The 18,139-nt window shown below is 48.2% G+C and overlaps 1 protein-coding gene across 1 annotated transcript in view; it reads right to left on the reverse strand.

Moving 5' to 3' along the window:
* Nucleotides 1–18,139, reverse strand: part of KIAA1549 (KIAA1549 ortholog) — a 125,971-nt gene that overhangs the window by 77,438 nt on the left and 30,394 nt on the right. Inside the window, 6 exon segments of the mRNA XM_027770543.1 lie at nt 193–341; nt 1,584–1,643; nt 3,712–3,895; nt 8,415–8,545; nt 10,397–10,574; nt 11,939–12,027. Coding sequence (XP_027626344.1) covers nt 193–341; nt 1,584–1,643; nt 3,712–3,895; nt 8,415–8,545; nt 10,397–10,574; nt 11,939–12,027 — 791 coding nt within the window.

An 18,139-nucleotide genomic window follows, 5' to 3' on the forward strand; every position in this document is an offset into this window, starting at 1 on the left:
AACCACGAAGGACCCGGTAAATATTGGTCTCAACTCCAGGTGAACCAAAATGCTGCTGCCTTTAGTTGGGACTTAATAAAGCAATCAGTGGAAATTTGAATTTTCTCATGGCATTTCCCTTTGGCATGAAAGCAGGGCAGGATTTTAGACTTCCCTCTCTCTCCGTCCCCTCCTTCTCAGCCTCCTAGGTACCTGCACCACGCTGTTGCCCGCGGAGATGGTGGCCCTTCTCCACATCCGCCTCCTGGTGGAAACCTCACTGAGCAGCTGGGCCAGTTTGCGCTCCATCTCAGCCTGGAACACTTCGCTCTGCAGCTGCTTCTCCACGACCCCCAGGAGGACTGCGTCGGAAAGGAAACACACGCGGCACCCAGAACGAGTCAGCGGTGGAGAGCAAAAGGGGAAGTGTGTGTGTGTGTGTGTGTGTGTGTGTGTGTGTGTATGTGTGGTGTGTGCTGAATGAGCACAGGATTCCTGCACAAGGCCAATCCCTAGAGAGGCAACATTAAAATGGGGGGAAAGCAAAAGCAAACGAGGGGAAAGAGAGCCTGGAAGGGGTGCACCGTGTCTGGTTGGCAGCACCCAGCACCCAGTTCTACGTGTTACACAGGCTGGCAGCCAGGAGGCCCCGAAACTCAGCACTGCAGGAACTCTGGAGCAAGGAGCACCCACGCAAGGTCACCCCTCTGTACTTATCTCAGAACTCCTGGAAATGGTCTGAGTTCCTATCTTGTCTGAAGACCTGGACTCTAACCTGAGAAATCTGCCAGCCTGTCTTCGGTCATCTGCTTTAAACAGACAGCTGGCTTGTCAGCAAGGTCTGGGGCAAACAGCACCCGTGCTTCTCAGCCAGGACTGGTTTCGGGTCCCTTTGAGGTTAGACCATGGACAGTGGTGAGTCACTTAATTGCTATGAAAATTACCTGAAAAACGGGGCTGATCAATGCACCATGCAAAGGGGGGGAGGCTGTTCCATGGGATGCTGCAGGTTATGCAAGGAGAACTTGCAAGGTAAGGGAACTCCATAAATATCAGCACTCTGAGACTATCCTACTCAGCTCCCTCCCCCAAGAATAGACTCTGGGCTGCCGGTTCACTGGCCACCTGGTGAGTGGTAACTAGCTGTTAGACTTTCTCCAATAGGAGGTTAGAAAGCCTTTGTGTGCAATGCCTGGGCTCTAAAATCTGACCCAGGCCCCCCAAACCAAAAAACCTTCCTATTTGCTTGCCAAGCTACTTATTTGTCTTTATAAAACCAAACAAATAATGCTTTTAGAAAAAAAAAAATGAACCTGGCTTCTGAACCTCATCCTGTTCTGGGTCGGAAAACTGTCAGTTCCTGTTAGAGTCTGCCCTGGACTTGATGCGTGACTGTGAAGGAGAGCCGGGCTTTCTGTGCCATAACTCAGTGGGGCCCATCTCCACAGCCAAATCTGAATCCCTTTCTCATTCATTCTTTGCCAAGAATGTAAGGTACATTTTGCCCTGAATGTAGGAGACAGGAAAGGCGGTCTCTTGCTCAGGAGGCCTGCACAGGCTTCTTATTCTCACAGTTCTCAAAGCATTCCGGAAGGCAAACGTACCTGTTCTGACCCAGGAAGACTTCAACAACTGAGATAAATTGAGCTGTGGGTATTGGAAGGCTGCAAAAAAGAAAGAGTTAGGGAAGGAGAAAAATCTGTAAAACACGTGTTTGCACAGTCAGAAAGGTAAGAGCTCTGGGAGTGCGGGGGAAGTCGCCCTGTCCTTCGGACACCACTGACCTCTAAACGCCGAAGAACAAAGTGCTCGTCGGAGCAGACAGCTTACAGTTTCTGAGCATGCTGGTCTCCAGGGCAGAGGGAGGGATTCTAGGAAATAACGGGCCTGCTCCTGCCACGTCACAGGGCCCTGCTTCACGGAGACCTCGCCTGCGAGTTCTCCTGTAAATGTCACTGCTCCAGGGCCAGGCTCACCCCATGCTCTTCAGAGCCCTGGCCTGCCCAGCAGTGACTCAGGGCAGGTGACCACGCGTCCTGGCCTGCCGGGCCAGTCCCAGGGCCCACTGCTGCCCAGTGACTTACTTTAGCCCCGTGCACAGCTGAGTCACTCTATGTAAATAATAACTTCTACTTGTGGGTCTTACACGTTGTTCTTTTTCATTTAGTCAACAGCACAGAATGATATTAAGAATCATGAGGCCATTCGGCTGTTCTGTTTTGAAAAATATTTTGATTTTTTTTTTTGGCCTGTCTTTAGCCCTGGAATATACCATTTTTGAAGTAAATGTTCCCTTTTCCTCTCCCACAGCCTTCATTTGCAGCTGGGAAGAGAGGTTTTGATGTTTTCATTTATTATTATTTTTAATTTTAAAACGTACACACAGTAAAACTCACTCTTTTGGGTGCAGCATTGTGGGCATTGATAAATGCACAGAGTCACGTCACCACCACCAGAGAGGGAAGGCAGAAGGGTTTCGTCATCCTCCGCCCTGCCCCAGAGAGCCTCCCAGCCCGTAAGCTCTGACAGACACAGACCTCTTCTCCACCCCTAGAGTGTCACCTCTTCCAGAACTGCCATTTATTTTTAGAATATTTATTTCCTGGGGCCACCAGGTGGTGTGGTTGAAGCACTGAACCCACATGGCTGACTGTGGTGCAAGCCTCAGTCCCGACAGCTTGGAAAGTACGCCACCAGGCGGGTGTGCAGGGTGCCAAAATCCCGAGAGGAGAATGCAGAAGAAGGGATTGTGGTGTGGCCATTCCCCCAGGGGGTGACTTCTCACTTTCCCTCTCTCTCTCCGGTGAGCACACAAACCGTATGGCAAAACAAAAGAATTATTTCCTTTCTTGGAGGAGTGGGGACTCGGCAGGATCTTCATGCTGTAAACCCCATACCCTCAGTCCACCAGGATCACGAGCACACCCTTGAGTACACCTGGGGTGCTCAAGGAGACCCAGGCTGTGAAGTCGGAGTCTTCCCAGGTGGCCTCCAACATCACACGGCAGCACCCCTCCTGCCTGAGCCACTGTGGCTGGGCCTTGGAATGTTTTTCAATAGTGCCCCGATACTCTAAAACAGAGTGGTAAAATGAGGTGTGGTGGATGAGGAGGGATCTGGAGGCCCATTCTGGCTTGGATCTGAGAAGCTCCAGGTATCTGGCTTATTCTGTGAAGTTCAGTCAAATATTTTACTTGGAAAAAAAGAGGCCCCAGGGAAAACACTCCACATGCTATTACAACTGTGGGTACATGTCGTTACTCATTTACCCAAAGCTACAGAATGCATGGTGCCCAGAGTGGCCTTGAGCGAGGGACTCCAGTAACAGTGATGACGAGGTGTCAGTGTAGGTTCGTGGACTGTAACAAATGGACCAGGTTGGTAGGAGGTGTGGACAGGACAGGTGAGGCATGTGTGGAGGCAGGGAGTATACGGGGAAGTGCTATACCTTCCAGCCAATGCTGGGAGCAACCTAAAACTGCTCTAAAATTTGACCGGAGGGGGACAGAGTGAGAGAGAGAGAGGGGCAAAGTGAGAAAGCAAGCCACCAGGCCCAGGACTCAAACCATGATCGGCCACGTGGAAGTCCAGTGCCCTTAACCAACACGCCACCTGCCAGCCCCTAAAAAAACCTTTTAAATTAAAAAAATTTTTTTTAATTGCTTAAAAGAGATCCACCAGTAAACATGCCCACAGCCACTTCCCTAGCACTCTGGAGGGTGCGGTACTCACGCTCTGCGATCTGCAACACCGGGTACCCCAGGTAGAAGCTGAACTCCACCACACTCAGGTTCCTGAGCAGCTCGCTCACTTCTGACCCATTCACAAATCCTTGTGCACTTTTCACGGCAAAGATGATATTCACTGGGCCCCGCCGAGGAGCCATCCTTGAAGAGCCCACAGTGATATTCAAGATCTGAAAGAAAGGGGTCAGAACAAGCTTCTAAAACAAGCTAAAATAGTGAGCTGAAAGCTTGACTGTGATTCCTCGCTCACAAGTTCCCTCACTGATTCTTCAGAAGGAGGTGTAATCTGAATGTGCCCCTCATACTTCATGGGTTGAAATGTAGTTGCTGGACTGGCCTAGTGGTTAACAGAGCTGGATCCTTTGTGGCCAACCATGGTTTAAGTCAGCCCCCAGCAGCCTGGAAAACACACTAGGCACATGTGTATGCATGCCCCAAATCCTGAGGAGACAGAGAAATGGAGAAGATGGGAATGCAGTATGACCACGCCCATCTGCAGGTGCTTTCTCCACCTCCCTCCCCCCACCTCCCCTGCAAGCACATGTACCCTCTGGCAATTAAAGAAAAAAACTGAGTTGCTATCATGATGCTATCAAGCGGTTAAAAAATTAAACTTAATCCAACTATGGTATAAGAGGTGGGCCTTTGGGAGGGAATGAGGGTTAGATAAAGTCATCAGGATGGGGCTCCCGTGCCTGAGTACTGGTGGCTTTATAAGGACAGGCAGGGAGAGCACAGCTGCCACACTCTCACTCTCCCCCCATGCAATGCCCTCCACCACTTCCGGACACTGTAGAGTCCCCAGAAGATGACCCTCAGCAGGTGTGGCCCCTCGATCTTAGACCTCCAGAATCCAAAGCCGAGCAAAACTTAATTCTTTATGAACTACCCAGTCTCTGGTATTCAGTAATAGCAGCAGAAAAACAAACTAACACAGGAGGCAAAAGGTTTTAAAGGAGAGTAACCGGCTTTCCACCCTGATTCCCTTTATAAGACGTAAGATGCTCAATTTACTGAAAATGGCTTTTACATTAAGTGATGAACTGAGTACACACACTTATAGTCCTTCCCCCTTTCCCTTTGCACCCCAAATCCCACTAAAACAACAATACACTGAGCAAAAGGAAACAGATTACAACAGCACTGAGGATGGAAGAGAAGCAGAGGGTCTGTCAAACTTCTGGAAGACGGAGAAAGGACAGGGTCATGTTGACATAAGCCAGAGCTCAGGGGACTAAAGCCCAAAGCTACTTGGGAACAGCCCACAGCAGAGCCCTCTCCCCGAGGGTACCGACCACCAGGAAAGGAGGCGAAGAGCAGGCGTGGACAGGGAGGTCAAGGTGTAATGGCTGAAAGACCGCGTGCCAAAGGGCGAGTCCATCGCCACCCGCCCCTTTCTAACAGCCACCCCCAGCTCAACACAGAGGCACGTCTTCACCCACAAGGGCCCCGAGAACTGCTCCTGAGAAAACAGCCCCTGCCCGTGTGGACCCAAGGCAGAAGGTGGGCAAAGACAGAGATAACTCCAATGCACCTCAGGGCACAGAGACGAAGGGAAGAAAAGAGAAGACGCAGCTCTGCCAGGCAGGAAGAGCACCCCTGCCACACTCTCACTCTCCCCCCATGCAATGCCCTCCACCACTTCCGGACACTGTAGAGTCCCCAGAAGATGACCCTCAGCAGGTGTGGCCCCTCGATCTTAGACCTCCAGAATCCAAAGCCGAGCAAAACTTAATTCTTTATGAACTACCCAGTCTCTGGTATTCAGTAATAGCAGCAGAAAAACAAACTAACACAGGAGGCAAAAGGTTTTAAAGGAGAGTAACCGGCTTTCCACCCTGATTCCCTTTATAAGACGTAAGATGCTCAATTTACTGAAAATGGCTTTTACATTAAGTGATGAACTGAGTACACACACTTATAGTCCTTCCCCCTTTCCCTTTGCACCCCAAATCCCACTAAAACAACAATACACTGAGCAAAAGGAAACAGATTACAACAGCACTGAGGATGGAAGAGAAGCAGAGGGTCTGTCAAACTTCTGGAAGACGGAGAAAGGACAGGGTCATGTTGACATAAGCCAGAGCTCAGGGGACTAAAGCCCAAAGCTACTTGGGAACAGCCCACAGCAGAGCCCTCTCCCCGAGGGTACCGACCACCAGGAAAGGAGGCGAAGAGCAGGCGTGGACAGGGAGGTCAAGGTGTAATGGCTGAAAGACCGCGTGCCAAAGGGCGAGTCCATCGCCACCCGCCCCTTTCTAACAGCCACCCCCAGCTCAACACAGAGGCACGTCTTCACCCACAAGGGCCCCGAGAACTGCTCCTGAGAAAACAGCCCCTGCCCGTGTGGACCCAAGGCAGAAGGTGGGCAAAGACAGAGATAACTCCAATGCACCTCAGGGCACAGAGACGAAGGGAAGAAAAGAGAAGACGCAGCTCTGCCATGACAATCACACGCGAGTGCTCCACACCGAGGCGAGGAGCCCCAGTCTGCCCGTCTCTGAGCACACACTGAGGGGAGAGAAGCCTGTGCCAACACACCCTGCCCCGTACCCAGTGTTCCAGCGGGGTCGCCCCCTGGGAGACAGCTGAAGGACAAGCTACCAAGATCTCCACCTGGTTTCTCATTCCCAAACACCAGCCAATGGCCTCGAGACATTTATAAAACTCCAACAGCCAAACGGCAAAGGACCAACAGCAATGCACAGAGCGACCTATGGCCACAGAGAAGGCAGAGATAACTGGGGAAACAGAGGACCATTATTTTCAACTAGCTTTTCTTTCTTTCTTCTTTTTTTCTTTTCTTTTCTTTTTTTTTTTTTTTTTTTTGAGAGACTTTTGCCATAGGGCACATTCACTCGCTTGCCAGAGAGCCAGAGAGAGAAAGAAAGCAAGAAATCACCCCCCAGGGGGCCAGCAGGTAGCATGGTGGTTAAGGAGCTGGACTCCCACATGGCCGGCCACAGTCTGAGTTCCTGACCTGGTGGCTTGCTTTCTCACTCTCACTCTTACTCCTTCTCTCTCTCTCTCTCTCTCTCTCTGTACCTCTTTGGTCAAATTTAATAAATAAAGTTAAATAAAGTAATTATTGAAAAGAGAGAGAAAGAGCGAAGAAATCACCCCTTGGGGATATGTCCACTCCACAATCCCTTCTCCTCCAAGCCTCTGGGTCCAGAACTCGAACCGTGGTTGGCCATGTGGGAGTCCAGCAATGTAACCATTAGGCCAATCTGCTGGTCCCTTCTTTTGTTTTCTTCCAATTTTTTTTTAAAAAATGTAAATTACCAACTCACACCATCCATTTTCACATTTTTATCACCTGTATCCAAGTGTGCTTTGTGTTATTTTTGTCTAAAATCGTCTTTGTAAGATCTCTTCTATTTTTCCTACCACTTTCATTTTGAATGTTATTGAGGACAGAATGAAGTCCTAGATTGTATATTCCTTTGGTAGGTTAGTCCGGTTCCACATAAAATATTCAAAAAACCCAAATTAGATAGATGATAGCAAAAACCTCTCCAAAAAAAAAAAAGGAAAAAGAAAAAAAAAGGAACTCAGGTCCTCAGAGATTTTCAAGGTAATACCACATTATTGTTCAAAATGACCCTGCATCATCACAGGCAGGGTGGCAATGAAAAAGCAGCAGAGAACAGTGGGGGGAGGTCATCGTTAAAGAAGTTCAGCAGAGAGATCCAATAACATAATGGACCCAGCTGAAAGCTAAATGACTTGGAGGAAAAAGTTTAGAAAAACCTGTAAAAATAGAGAGAAAGCTAAATGACTTGGAGGAAAAAGTTTACAAACACCTGCAAAAATAGAGAATTCTTTTTTTTTTAATTTATTTATTTATTTATTCTTGGAGAGGGTTTTTGCTATAAGGTGTGTATGCTCGCCAGAAAGACAGGGAGAGACAGAAGGTGAGAAATCACCCCCCAGGGGGGGATGGCCACGCTGCAAACCCTCCTCCTCCATTCTCCTCTCAGGATCCCGGGGACACACGCACACGTGCTCAGAAGGAGTTTAAGCCACAGTGTCTGGGACTCGAACTGTGGTAGACTGCATGGGAGTCCAGTGACATAGCCATTATGCCAACAGCTGGTCCCTAAGGAGAGAATTTTTTAGAAGACATGGAAAATATAAGGAAAAATAAGAAACACGGGCAGTGGATCCAGGAGTGTTAAATGGATCCAGAATCCACTTACCATCTATTTCAGAAAACAGAACAAAGAATACAGAGGGGGGTAAAATCAAAGAACTATAAAAGCATCAGCTTCCATTCAATACGTACAGCCAGTTCTCTGATGAGGCGCTGCCTTGTCCGTGTGCAGAGGGAAGCACCCCCGGGCAGCCCATGACACGAAGCCCCAGTATATTTAGGCACCCCCACATGGGGTATGTAGGTGGATACCACTCCTATTTAGACCATCCTTTCATTTCCTGCAGATGGTCATCTCTCTTCAGCTCACCAGATCCGAGCTCCCTGGTAATCAGCTCCCCGCATCTTCAAAGATGCCTGGCCCACTCCTGCCGCGTAGACTCTGTGCCACCAAAAGAGATCAGCCCTGCCCCGTGTGAACTGGCTTTCCTCCACGGGAGAGTGAGAGTCAAGCATGCCTTAAATGACACGTTGTGAGGCGACCTCCCTCGAAAGGACGGCGCGCCCAGCTCTGCGGGCAGTGCTGTTCTCACCTGCACCGTGAGGTTATACGTCCCCTGGTGGTGTTTTCTCGCTTCGAAGAGAGCTGTCGTCAGGCCTTTCTCGATGCGCTGGGTGAAGTTGCAGAAGCCAGTATCCACACTCGGGGGCACAAACTGAAGCACTGAAAAGGAGGACAGCAATGAGCAAGGTGCCTCTTGAGTAGTAAGGAATGAAGAGAGGAAAAAAAAAAAAAACATCTAAATCTTAATTCATCCCTAGCATGGGATTAAGTACCATGATATTATTATTCTGTGCATCATCTTATGGAAATGGAGAAAGCCAACTTTGCCCCAGGTAAATGTATGCACCGTGAAGGTGACCAGTATAATTTAAAAATGAAAATATAAATAAATAAGTAAGGCCAGCAGGTGGTGTGAGGGTTAAAGCGGCCGGATCCTACATGGTCAACTTACAGTCCTGGACCCGATGGTTTGAAAAACATCCTGAGTGCATGTGCACGTGCCAAAATCCCAGGAGGAGAATGGAGGAGAAGGAACTGTAGTGCTGAAAACTCCCTGGGGAGCAATCTCTCACTTTCCTTCTCTCTCTCCCACTCTGTCTTTCTCCAGCGAGTGCCCTATAGCAAAATTTAAAAAAAAAAAAAAAAAAAAGGAAATAATCTAGGATAACAATTTGTGCATCAGAAGACACAACTCACTGAAACATTTCAAATATAAGCAAATACATTAGAGATGACTTCTTACGTATTTGCAGGTAAAATGACAAGACCTCTAACATTACTTTAAAACAGTTTGGGCTGGCCTAGTGGTTAAGGGAAGCCAGATCCCACATGGCCAACCATGGTTTGAGTCTCAGTCCCAGTGGCTTGAGAAACACACCAAGTGTGTACATGTACACACCACAAATCCCAACTGGATGGAGAAACGGAAGAGGGATTGTGGCATGATCATACGCCACTGGGGGTTGTTTTCTCCTCCTCTCTCTGGGGAGCATAAGCACTCTCTGGCAATAGCACCATCAAAAATGTTCACGAGGGACAGATGAGAAAAAATCGGTAAAGTGTTCGTCAATTTTTAAGCTTGGTGATGGGCATATGTGGCCTTAAAAGTGTTATTCTCTCTGTTTCTCTATATGTTTGAAACTGTTTATAATGAAGAGCTACACATCATATTATGAAATTGTTGTTAATTTCAGGAAGTGTGATGCTATGGTGGCTCTGTATATATGTGTGTGCATGTGTGTGTATACATGTATATGCACACGTGTACATACATATTTTTAACAGTAGTTATCTCTCAGAGGCATATTTAGGGGTGAGATGATGAAATCCCCGAGATTTACTTCAAAATGATGTGAGAGGAGGGGAAGCAGACGGGAGTGCAGAGGTGACAGGACTGGCTAGGAGCTTCACAGATAATCACAGCCATCAAAGTGGTATGATGGGTATGTATGTTTGGGGGGAGCTATTCTTTGAGTGTTTCCCCAAAGTGTATGTTGAAATTTAATTGCCAGCTCAATGGTGTCAAGAGGCAGGGTCTCTAAGAGGTGACTGGATCATAAGGGCGCCGCCCTCTGAATGAATGAACGCCCTTACTGCAGGAACAAGTTCCTTATCAAGCTTCTGGCATGAGGGATGAGCTCCTGATACAGGATAAGCTTCCACCTCTCTCCCTGTCTCACGCACTTGCCGCCCTTCTGTCTTCCCTCATGGAATGACATCACACAGGTCTTTCCGGGCACCGTGTGCTTGGACTTCCTGGCCTCCAGAACCACGACAAATAAATATTCATTGTTCATTACTCAGCCTGAGGTATTGTTATAGTAGCAGAAAACAGACCACAACAGAGGGTCATTAAGCTATTCTGTGTATGTCTGTATATGCTTGAATTTTCCATAGAGTTCCTAAACTATAAGTCATATATTTTTAAATGATTCTTTCCTAATAAAAAAAAATGTTTTGAGAATCAAAATTGTATTTACAAATCAAAACAAGGACGCTCAGTTGTCTCACCTGTTTGAACTTGAAACCTGGACTCAGGCACATGGAAAGAAGGCTTCACGGACAGGATTAAAGGAGTTTGGTCCCGCACCAGTTTACTATTTACAAGTACATTTATGACTGATATTGCCGTGTAAACAAAAGGGCCAGATGTTACCAGAAAAGTGAAGTCAGTGAATAGTTCATACACCTAGGGAAATAAAAAGTACGAAAGACAATTCAAACTGAAAGGAAATTATGTTAAAAAATAATAAAGTAAACAATGTTAAAAAAAATTAATAGGAGAATGGCCCTGTAGCACAGAAGTTAAATGCTGGGCAGAGGAAGCCAGAGTCCACATGGCCAGCTAGGGTTCGTGTCCCAGCCCTGGCAGCTTAAATAGCAGGTGCACACACATGCCCAGGATCCCGATGGAATGGAGAAATGCAGGGAAAAAGGACTGCACTGTGACCAGGCCTCACTCAGGGTGCTTCTCTCTGTGTGTCTCTTCCTTTCTCTTTCTCTCCTCCTCTCTCTCTCTTCTCCCAGCCTTTGTGCAAGTGCACATGTTATATCATCAATAAAGGGGGAAAGTTAACAGAAAGTTTTAAATAAATGGATAGTGCATCACAGATCATCACAACTCTGTCTTAGCTCTCTGTCTCATGTTCTGCCAGCCTTTGTACAAAATTACAATGGCAAGCAATAAGGAAATAAGAAGAGACAGTAAAACAAACTGCATAATGACTCATGGAGAAGTCAAGGTGTCTGTTCTATTTAAACCATATAGAGAGCGAACATTTTATTGAGTAGCACTGTCCAAGATAAACAGGAAGCCATGGATGCCATTTTAAAATGTCTTATAGATATATTAAAAACTATAAAAAGAAATGGGTGGAATTAATGTTAAGCATATTTTACTTAACCCAATAAATCTAAAATGTCATTCTAACATACATCCATACAAAAAGTTATTCATGAGCTGGTTAGCATTCCTTGTTTCGCTGTGTCTTTGTGATCTGGTGTGTATTTTACACTTAGAGCTCATCTCCATTCAGGAGAGCCATTTCTCACCGGGGCCTGTGGCTCTGCTTTGGATGCCTCGGCTCTGCAGGAGCACGGCTTTCTGACCGCATCGAGGGTGGGCAGCACCAGAAGAGTCCAGTACCAGAGACCTGGAACCCACTGGCGTACAGGAAGATGCCAACGTACTCACTCTAACATCTTAGTCTTCAGTCCAAGTTTCGAACTTTAAACCAGGAAGCAAATCGTTACGCTTGCCACCCCACACTCGGCTGCCTTTGGAAAGAGAACCCCTTTGTTCCAACTCTGCTGACATGTCCCATCCCCTCTCCAACCCATGATGGGCTCCACCTGACCTTGTCTGGGGCAGGCAAGGCTTCCCTGAGAAAGCGGAAAGTGGCATTATGGTGGCAATCCAGAGGAGGAGCGAACCAGGAGGAGGGAGGGGAGAGAGGAAGGAGTACGAGGCCTACTACCATGACCTGCCCCATCCTGGGCTTTGACGTCAGCCCCGTAGAGTCAGACATCAGATTTGGGACTGCAGGGACTCACCTTCAGCTCCACCGCACGGTTGAAGTGCATCCTCAGCACATCTTTGATGGAGGTAATGATGTACTCCTGCACAGCTCTCCTGGCCAGCACTAGAAATGAAAGCCACCACCAAACGTTAGTGTCATTGTGAGTAACGCAGGTATCACACTTACGGACCCCAAGGCAGACCTGGGCGTGCCGAAGTGTGTCAGCAGCTCCAAAAACCATTTCGTAAAATACAGTCCGGATAGGTCAGCAAGTGGCATGGAGGTTAAGGCGACTAGATCCCACACGGACATATGTCCAGTTCAAGTCCTGGACCTGGTATGCGTCTATGCATGCCCAAGATCCAGACAGGAGATGGAGGATCGTGGCGTGGACAGCCCTGCCCTGCACACACACAGTCATTTCTTACTTTCCCTCTCTCTCCTTATGTCTCTCTCCAGTAAACACATACGCTCTATAGCAAAACTATACAATAAAATAAAAAAAAATTAAAATAAGACTCAGACTAGTACAGAACAGAACTAACAATCTGACTGCTGCTAACCACCTACAAGGAAAGCAGGAGGGGAACGAGACGGTACCAGGTAAACCATGCAGGGCATCCACTCCACATGCTAAGAAAACCTTCTCTGCGCCTGTGGGTGAGTGAAGGACTCAGCAGCTGTGCCCGGCCAGCCACAGAGAACTTCCCGTTTTCTTCTCCTTCTGTACAAATATCAAGTTGTCTCTTGGCTGTGCCCCAGTGACAGAACACGAGGCTTTAAAAGCTCTCAGAAGTAAGATTTTAAAAGGCCTCAGGATGTTATTTGACAAAACAAGATGACACTGTTGTCTCCAAAATAAGGTCTCCTGGGCCAGCATATGGCATGGTGGTTAAAGTGCTAGATTCCACATTGCTGACTATGCAGTTCAAGGCCCGGATCCAGCAGCTTGAAAATATGCCAGTACGTGTGTGTGTGTGTGTGTGTGCATGACCAAAATCCCAAAAGGAGGATGGAAGAGAAGGGATTGTGGTGTGGCCACAGTCCATGGGGCAGGAGCTCACTCTCCTTCTTTCTTTCTCTCTGGCAAGTACAGGCACCCAATAGCAAATTATTAATTAATTAATAGGGTCTCCTAACCAACTTTTCAAAGCAGCAAGTAGAGTATGTGTATTAAAATTTTATATAGGGGGCCAGCAGGTGGCGTGGTGGTTAAGGACGCTGGACAGCAACAGACCTGGTGGCTTGCTTTCACATGTTCCCTCTCCCTCTCTCACTCTGTCCCTCTCTGGTCAAATTAAAATAAATAAGTAAATAAAGTTAAATAAATTATTTTAAAATTTTTTTACGTAGGAAATAAAATATTAAATGTACTAAAGTCTAGTTCTTTTTAATTTCTGTCATATCTAAAAATTTCACTTGGGATCAGCAGATGGTATAATGATTACATCGTTGGACTTTCATAGAGTCAACCGTGGTTCAAGTCCTGGATCTGACAGCTTGAAATTCACACTGGGCATGTGTGTGTGTGCATGCATGCCCAAAATCCTGAGAGGAGAATAGATGAGAAGGGATTGGGGTGTGCGCCCCCAGGGGGTGATTTCTCACTTTCTGTCTCTCTGGCAAGCGCAAACACCCTATAGCAAAAGTCTCTCTCTAAAAAAAAAAAAAAATCCCATTTAAGCATTGTGTTACTAAATAAGCCTTCTTCTGAGGGTTAGTAAGCATTTAGTTGCCTCACCCTTCTTTTCCCTGCCTATGAGTTATTCTTTCTTCTTCCATCAACTTTCCACAGAGCAGAGTAAGAACACCTTTGATACTATTCAATTTTTCCATTTCCTGATCTTAAATTTTTTTAAAGAACTATTTTATTTAATTTTATTGGTTATTATTATTTCTTGTTTTGAACAGAGAGAGACAGAGCAAGGGAGGGAAAGTGAGAAAGCACACCACCAAGTCCAGGACTTGAACCACAGTCAGCCATGCGGGGGGAGTCCAGCGCCCTTAACTGTCACCTGCTTTGAAACACAGTCAGCCATGCGGGAGTCCAGCGGCCTTAACTGTCACCTGCTAGCCCCTCTTGATCTTAATTTTTAAAACTGAAGACACGATCCCCAGGATCCAACAAGCTGGAGGACTGGAGGGAGAGGATCATGTTGTCATGGACCCTGTAGAGGAGGTTCATCTCTCTATCTCTCCCTCCTCTCTCTGTCTCTCATTCACATGTGAACATGCTCTATCACGAATAAAGAAGAAAAAATTTAAAATAAAAATGGGAGGCAGAATCACTCTGTATTCTTCATTCTTTATAAAACAAAAGTTACAGGCCAGCAGGTGGTATGGTGGTTATGGTGCTGGACTCCCACATGGCTGACGACAGTTCTAGTCCTGGGCCTGGTGGCTTGCTTTCTCATTTTCCCTTTCTCTCTCTGTCTTTCTCTGGTCAAATTAAAAGAGCAATAAATAAAATTATTAAATAATTCTTTTTTAAAGCAAGTTACGTTGACTGTTTTTTCCTATGACTCAGTGACCTGTATATTAAAAATGCGTAGATGGGCCAGCAGATGGCATAGCGGTTACATCACAGGACTCCCACGTGGCCGACTGTGGTTCAAGTCCGGACTTGGTGACTGAAGTTCATGCTGGGTGCATATGCATGCATGCCCAAGATCCCGGGAGGTAAAGGGATTGCAGTGTGGCCCTCTCCCTAGGAAATGATTTCTCACTTTCCTTCTGTCTCTGTCTCTCTCCAGCGAGCACACACTCTCTAAGGCAAAAACCTCCTTTAAAAAAAAGTGGTGAATGGAGGCACTTCTTCAGTCTGTGAGGCCATTAGACACCCCAAGCCCTGTCCACTGGCTGAGTCGCTCTGACAGGCGCCAGGCAGACCAGACTTTGCTGTGGGTTTTAGAGGCAGGCAAAAGGAGAAGGGAGAGATGGGAAGAGTGGAGAGGAGGAACGACAGCCTACTTAAGGAAGGAAATGTGGCGGGAAATGGAGGTGTTGGGGGAGAGAGAAGACGGGAAGGGAAGAGGGTCCTAAAGGCTGAACTTGGGGAAAGCACAGGCAGGGTGGAAAGTCAGGAACAGAAAACCCTGGGGAGGAGCACGACATGCACCCTGCAAACCACCCACCGAGCTGAAGGCACCGCTCCATAAACCCGCCCTTGGGCCAGGCAGCTCTGGGGGCACCCCCGCCCACTGCCAGAGCCTCCTCCTTTTCCAGCTAATCTTGTAACACTGGGCTCTGAGGACGTCTCTGGGGAAAAGCGATCATCAGCATATACTTCACAGGTGTCTGTCCCAGTCTACCATCTCCTCCAAGCCAAGAGGCCAAGGAGGAGCCCTCGCTAATGTGCAGGCCCAGTACCTTCCTCAGACCCCACTGGGCACTGAGAGCCATCTATCAGGCTGCTTTGAAAAGGGGAACTGAGGCATCACCTCGAAGCCTCTCTGCACTCTCTCACGGACTGATAATTACTGAAGAGAAACCAAGGTCAAATCTAAATGAACACTGGAGATGAGCCAGCAATTCCTCTGGGTCAAAGGTCCGCACCACCGAGTATACAAGAAGGCGTTTATCTCCACTAGCGCCTCGACGCGGCGGCGCAGAACCTAACACGACTGCGTTTACCAGCCTGCCGAGGGGCACACTCACGAGGCGCGGGTCGTATGCCCCCAGCTGGTAACACACGTGGATACCCAAGGAAAGGCCCCAACTGCCATTGCATGGATGTCATAGGAAAGTTAAATTCATGCCGTTACGGGACAGTGTTGGAGAGACTGCAAAAACAGTTTCCAAGTTTTTACAGAACAGTTCTTAGATGCAGTAGGACAGTGACTTAAGTATCATAGAATTCCAGAGATAAAGAACCTTTCAGTAACTCTTTTAAGTTACTCTTTACTGACCACTTTGTAACTACTTTGTGATAGCTATGTAAGAAGGGGAAAAAGTAACAAAGCTAGGAGAAACTCTTCTCTCCCTCCTGACCACTACACCCCTGCAGATTAAGGTTCATAACTGAGTTACAACCTCACTGCCTAGTGCAATTGCCTGCCTCTCCCATCACCCAGTCCAACTTCCAGCCCCGCTCCAGACGACAGCATTCTGCTCTTCCTATGACCTGACTCTCGAATTTCACACTCTTCTGAACCCATCCTCGAGCATTCCAAGCAGTGGTTTTCAGAGAACTTGCTTTAATCATCCTTAATAAGCTGCCAAGAAAGCAAGGCCCATCACCTGCCCGACTAGGCTCGGGGCTGGAGGGATGGGACCCCGCCTTAGCCATCTGTATATCCCTTAAAGCTTCTATGATACCTCCCGCCCAGTAAGTGCTCAATAATTATCTGTCACATGAATTAACAAACGCTTCCCTTAAGGCTCCAGCCGCTCCCCCTCGCCTCCTGAGGGTGGTGGAGCAGAAGCCCTAGCTCCATGGCCACCTCACACAGAGGAAAAGACTGAGCGTGCTCTTCTTCTCCTTGCTCACATCCACCTTTCCTGTCCCTCCCCTTCCTTGCCCACACCACCCCGCTCCTGCTCTACCTCTCCTGCCATTCTCACTGTCCATTCCTGTGCCCCACCCCACCAAGGCCAGCACATGGAGCCGGCTGCCGTCGAAGATCGGTGTGGGTGCACATATACGAACAGCTCCCGAGACTCTGTCACATCCAAGTGACTTCTCAGGAGAAAGCCTGGAGACCCGCTCAAGTTACACAGCGCCACAGTGACCACAAAGGTCTGCCGGTCCAGGCCCCCAGCAGATGGGCTCTGGCTAACCATGGCTAACGCAGCCAACGGAGCTGCTGTCTGGCGGGCTGGCAACAGAGGTGTAGGCTGTGGGGAGTTTCAGCGAATGACCAAATCCAGTGGATATTTAGGCTCCTGTTGTCCTTGTCTCAGGATCCAAATGCCATTACAGGAAACCTGTAAGAGCAAAGTGTGGGACCAGCAGGTGGCGTGGTGGTTAAGGCGCTGGGCTCCCACATGGCCGACCACAGTTCCAGTCCCAGCCCTGGGACTCATGCCGGGAGCGTGTGCATGTGTGCCCCAAATCCCAAGAGGACACTGAAGGAGAAGGGACTGTGGTATGGTCATCCCCGCTGGGGGATGATTTCTCATTTTCTGTCTTTCTGTCTCTCTGATGAGCACATGTGACCTACAGCAAAAAGCTCTCTGTAGATAAAAGGCCAACGTGCAGGCCAGTCCCATAGCCTAGTGGTTCAGGAGCTGGATCCGACACGACTAACTGCACTGGGTGGGCAGAAAAGTCATGACGCATGTTTGCATAGAAAACAACACAACCTGACTTTTCCAACACCCCAATAGTTCAAATCCTGGCCTCACTGGGCATACAGGTGTGTGTGTGCCCCAAGTCCTGAAAAGAGAGAGAAATAGAGAGGGGACTGAGGCATGACCGTCCCCCATGGTGGTAAGGAGGTATGGCTCGCCCCCCCCAGTCTCTCTCTAATGAGCACATGTGCCCTCTGGCAATTCCGATTTAAGGGCCGAGAGCGAGCGAATGAGAGAGAGAGAAAGCCAAGTGCACGCTTTTTCCCAAGGAAAGCAAGCACATGTGCCCTCTGGCAATTCCGATTTAAGGGAGGAGAGCGAGTGAACGAGAGAGAGAGAAAGCCAAGTGCACACTTTTTCCCAAGGAAAGCAAGTCCAGTCCATTAGTAAGAAACTGTAGGGAACCAGCAGTTAGCGTAATGGCTATGTCACTGGACTCCTACATAGTCGACCACGGTTCGCGTCCCAGACCCGGTGATTTAAAACTCACGCCGGGCACGTGTGCGTGCGTGCCCAAGATCCCGAGAGGAGAATGGAGGAAAAGGGATTGCGGCGTGACCATTGCCCGTGGGGGATGATTTCTCGCTCTCTATCTCTATGTCTCTCTCTGTCTGTCTGGCGAGCGCATGCGCCCTATAGCAGAAACGTCTCAAAAAAAAAGAAACTGTAAGTGCTGTCCCTACACACTTCCCCTCTCACTGCCGGAGCTAAACACAGCAGGGTTTTGTTCCAGCCATGCCCTCTCTACCTCCACTGGGTTATGAGTCCCAAGGACAAAGATCCTACCGGAGTCTCTGAAGGCTCATCTGGAGCTCCCACTTGCTCACATTGCTACTGACATGCAATATTCTGTGGGCACCTCCCACAGGCCCCGGGCTACGCACCTCCTACCCATTCGTGCGTCTAAATATTTACCACCTGGTGGGGCCACACTGTCCTTGTT

This window comes from Tupaia chinensis, unplaced genomic scaffold (genome assembly GCF_000334495.1).
Source record: "Tupaia chinensis unplaced genomic scaffold, TupChi_1.0 Scaffold000140_1, whole genome shotgun sequence".
NCBI lineage: Eukaryota > Metazoa > Chordata > Mammalia > Scandentia > Tupaiidae > Tupaia > Tupaia belangeri.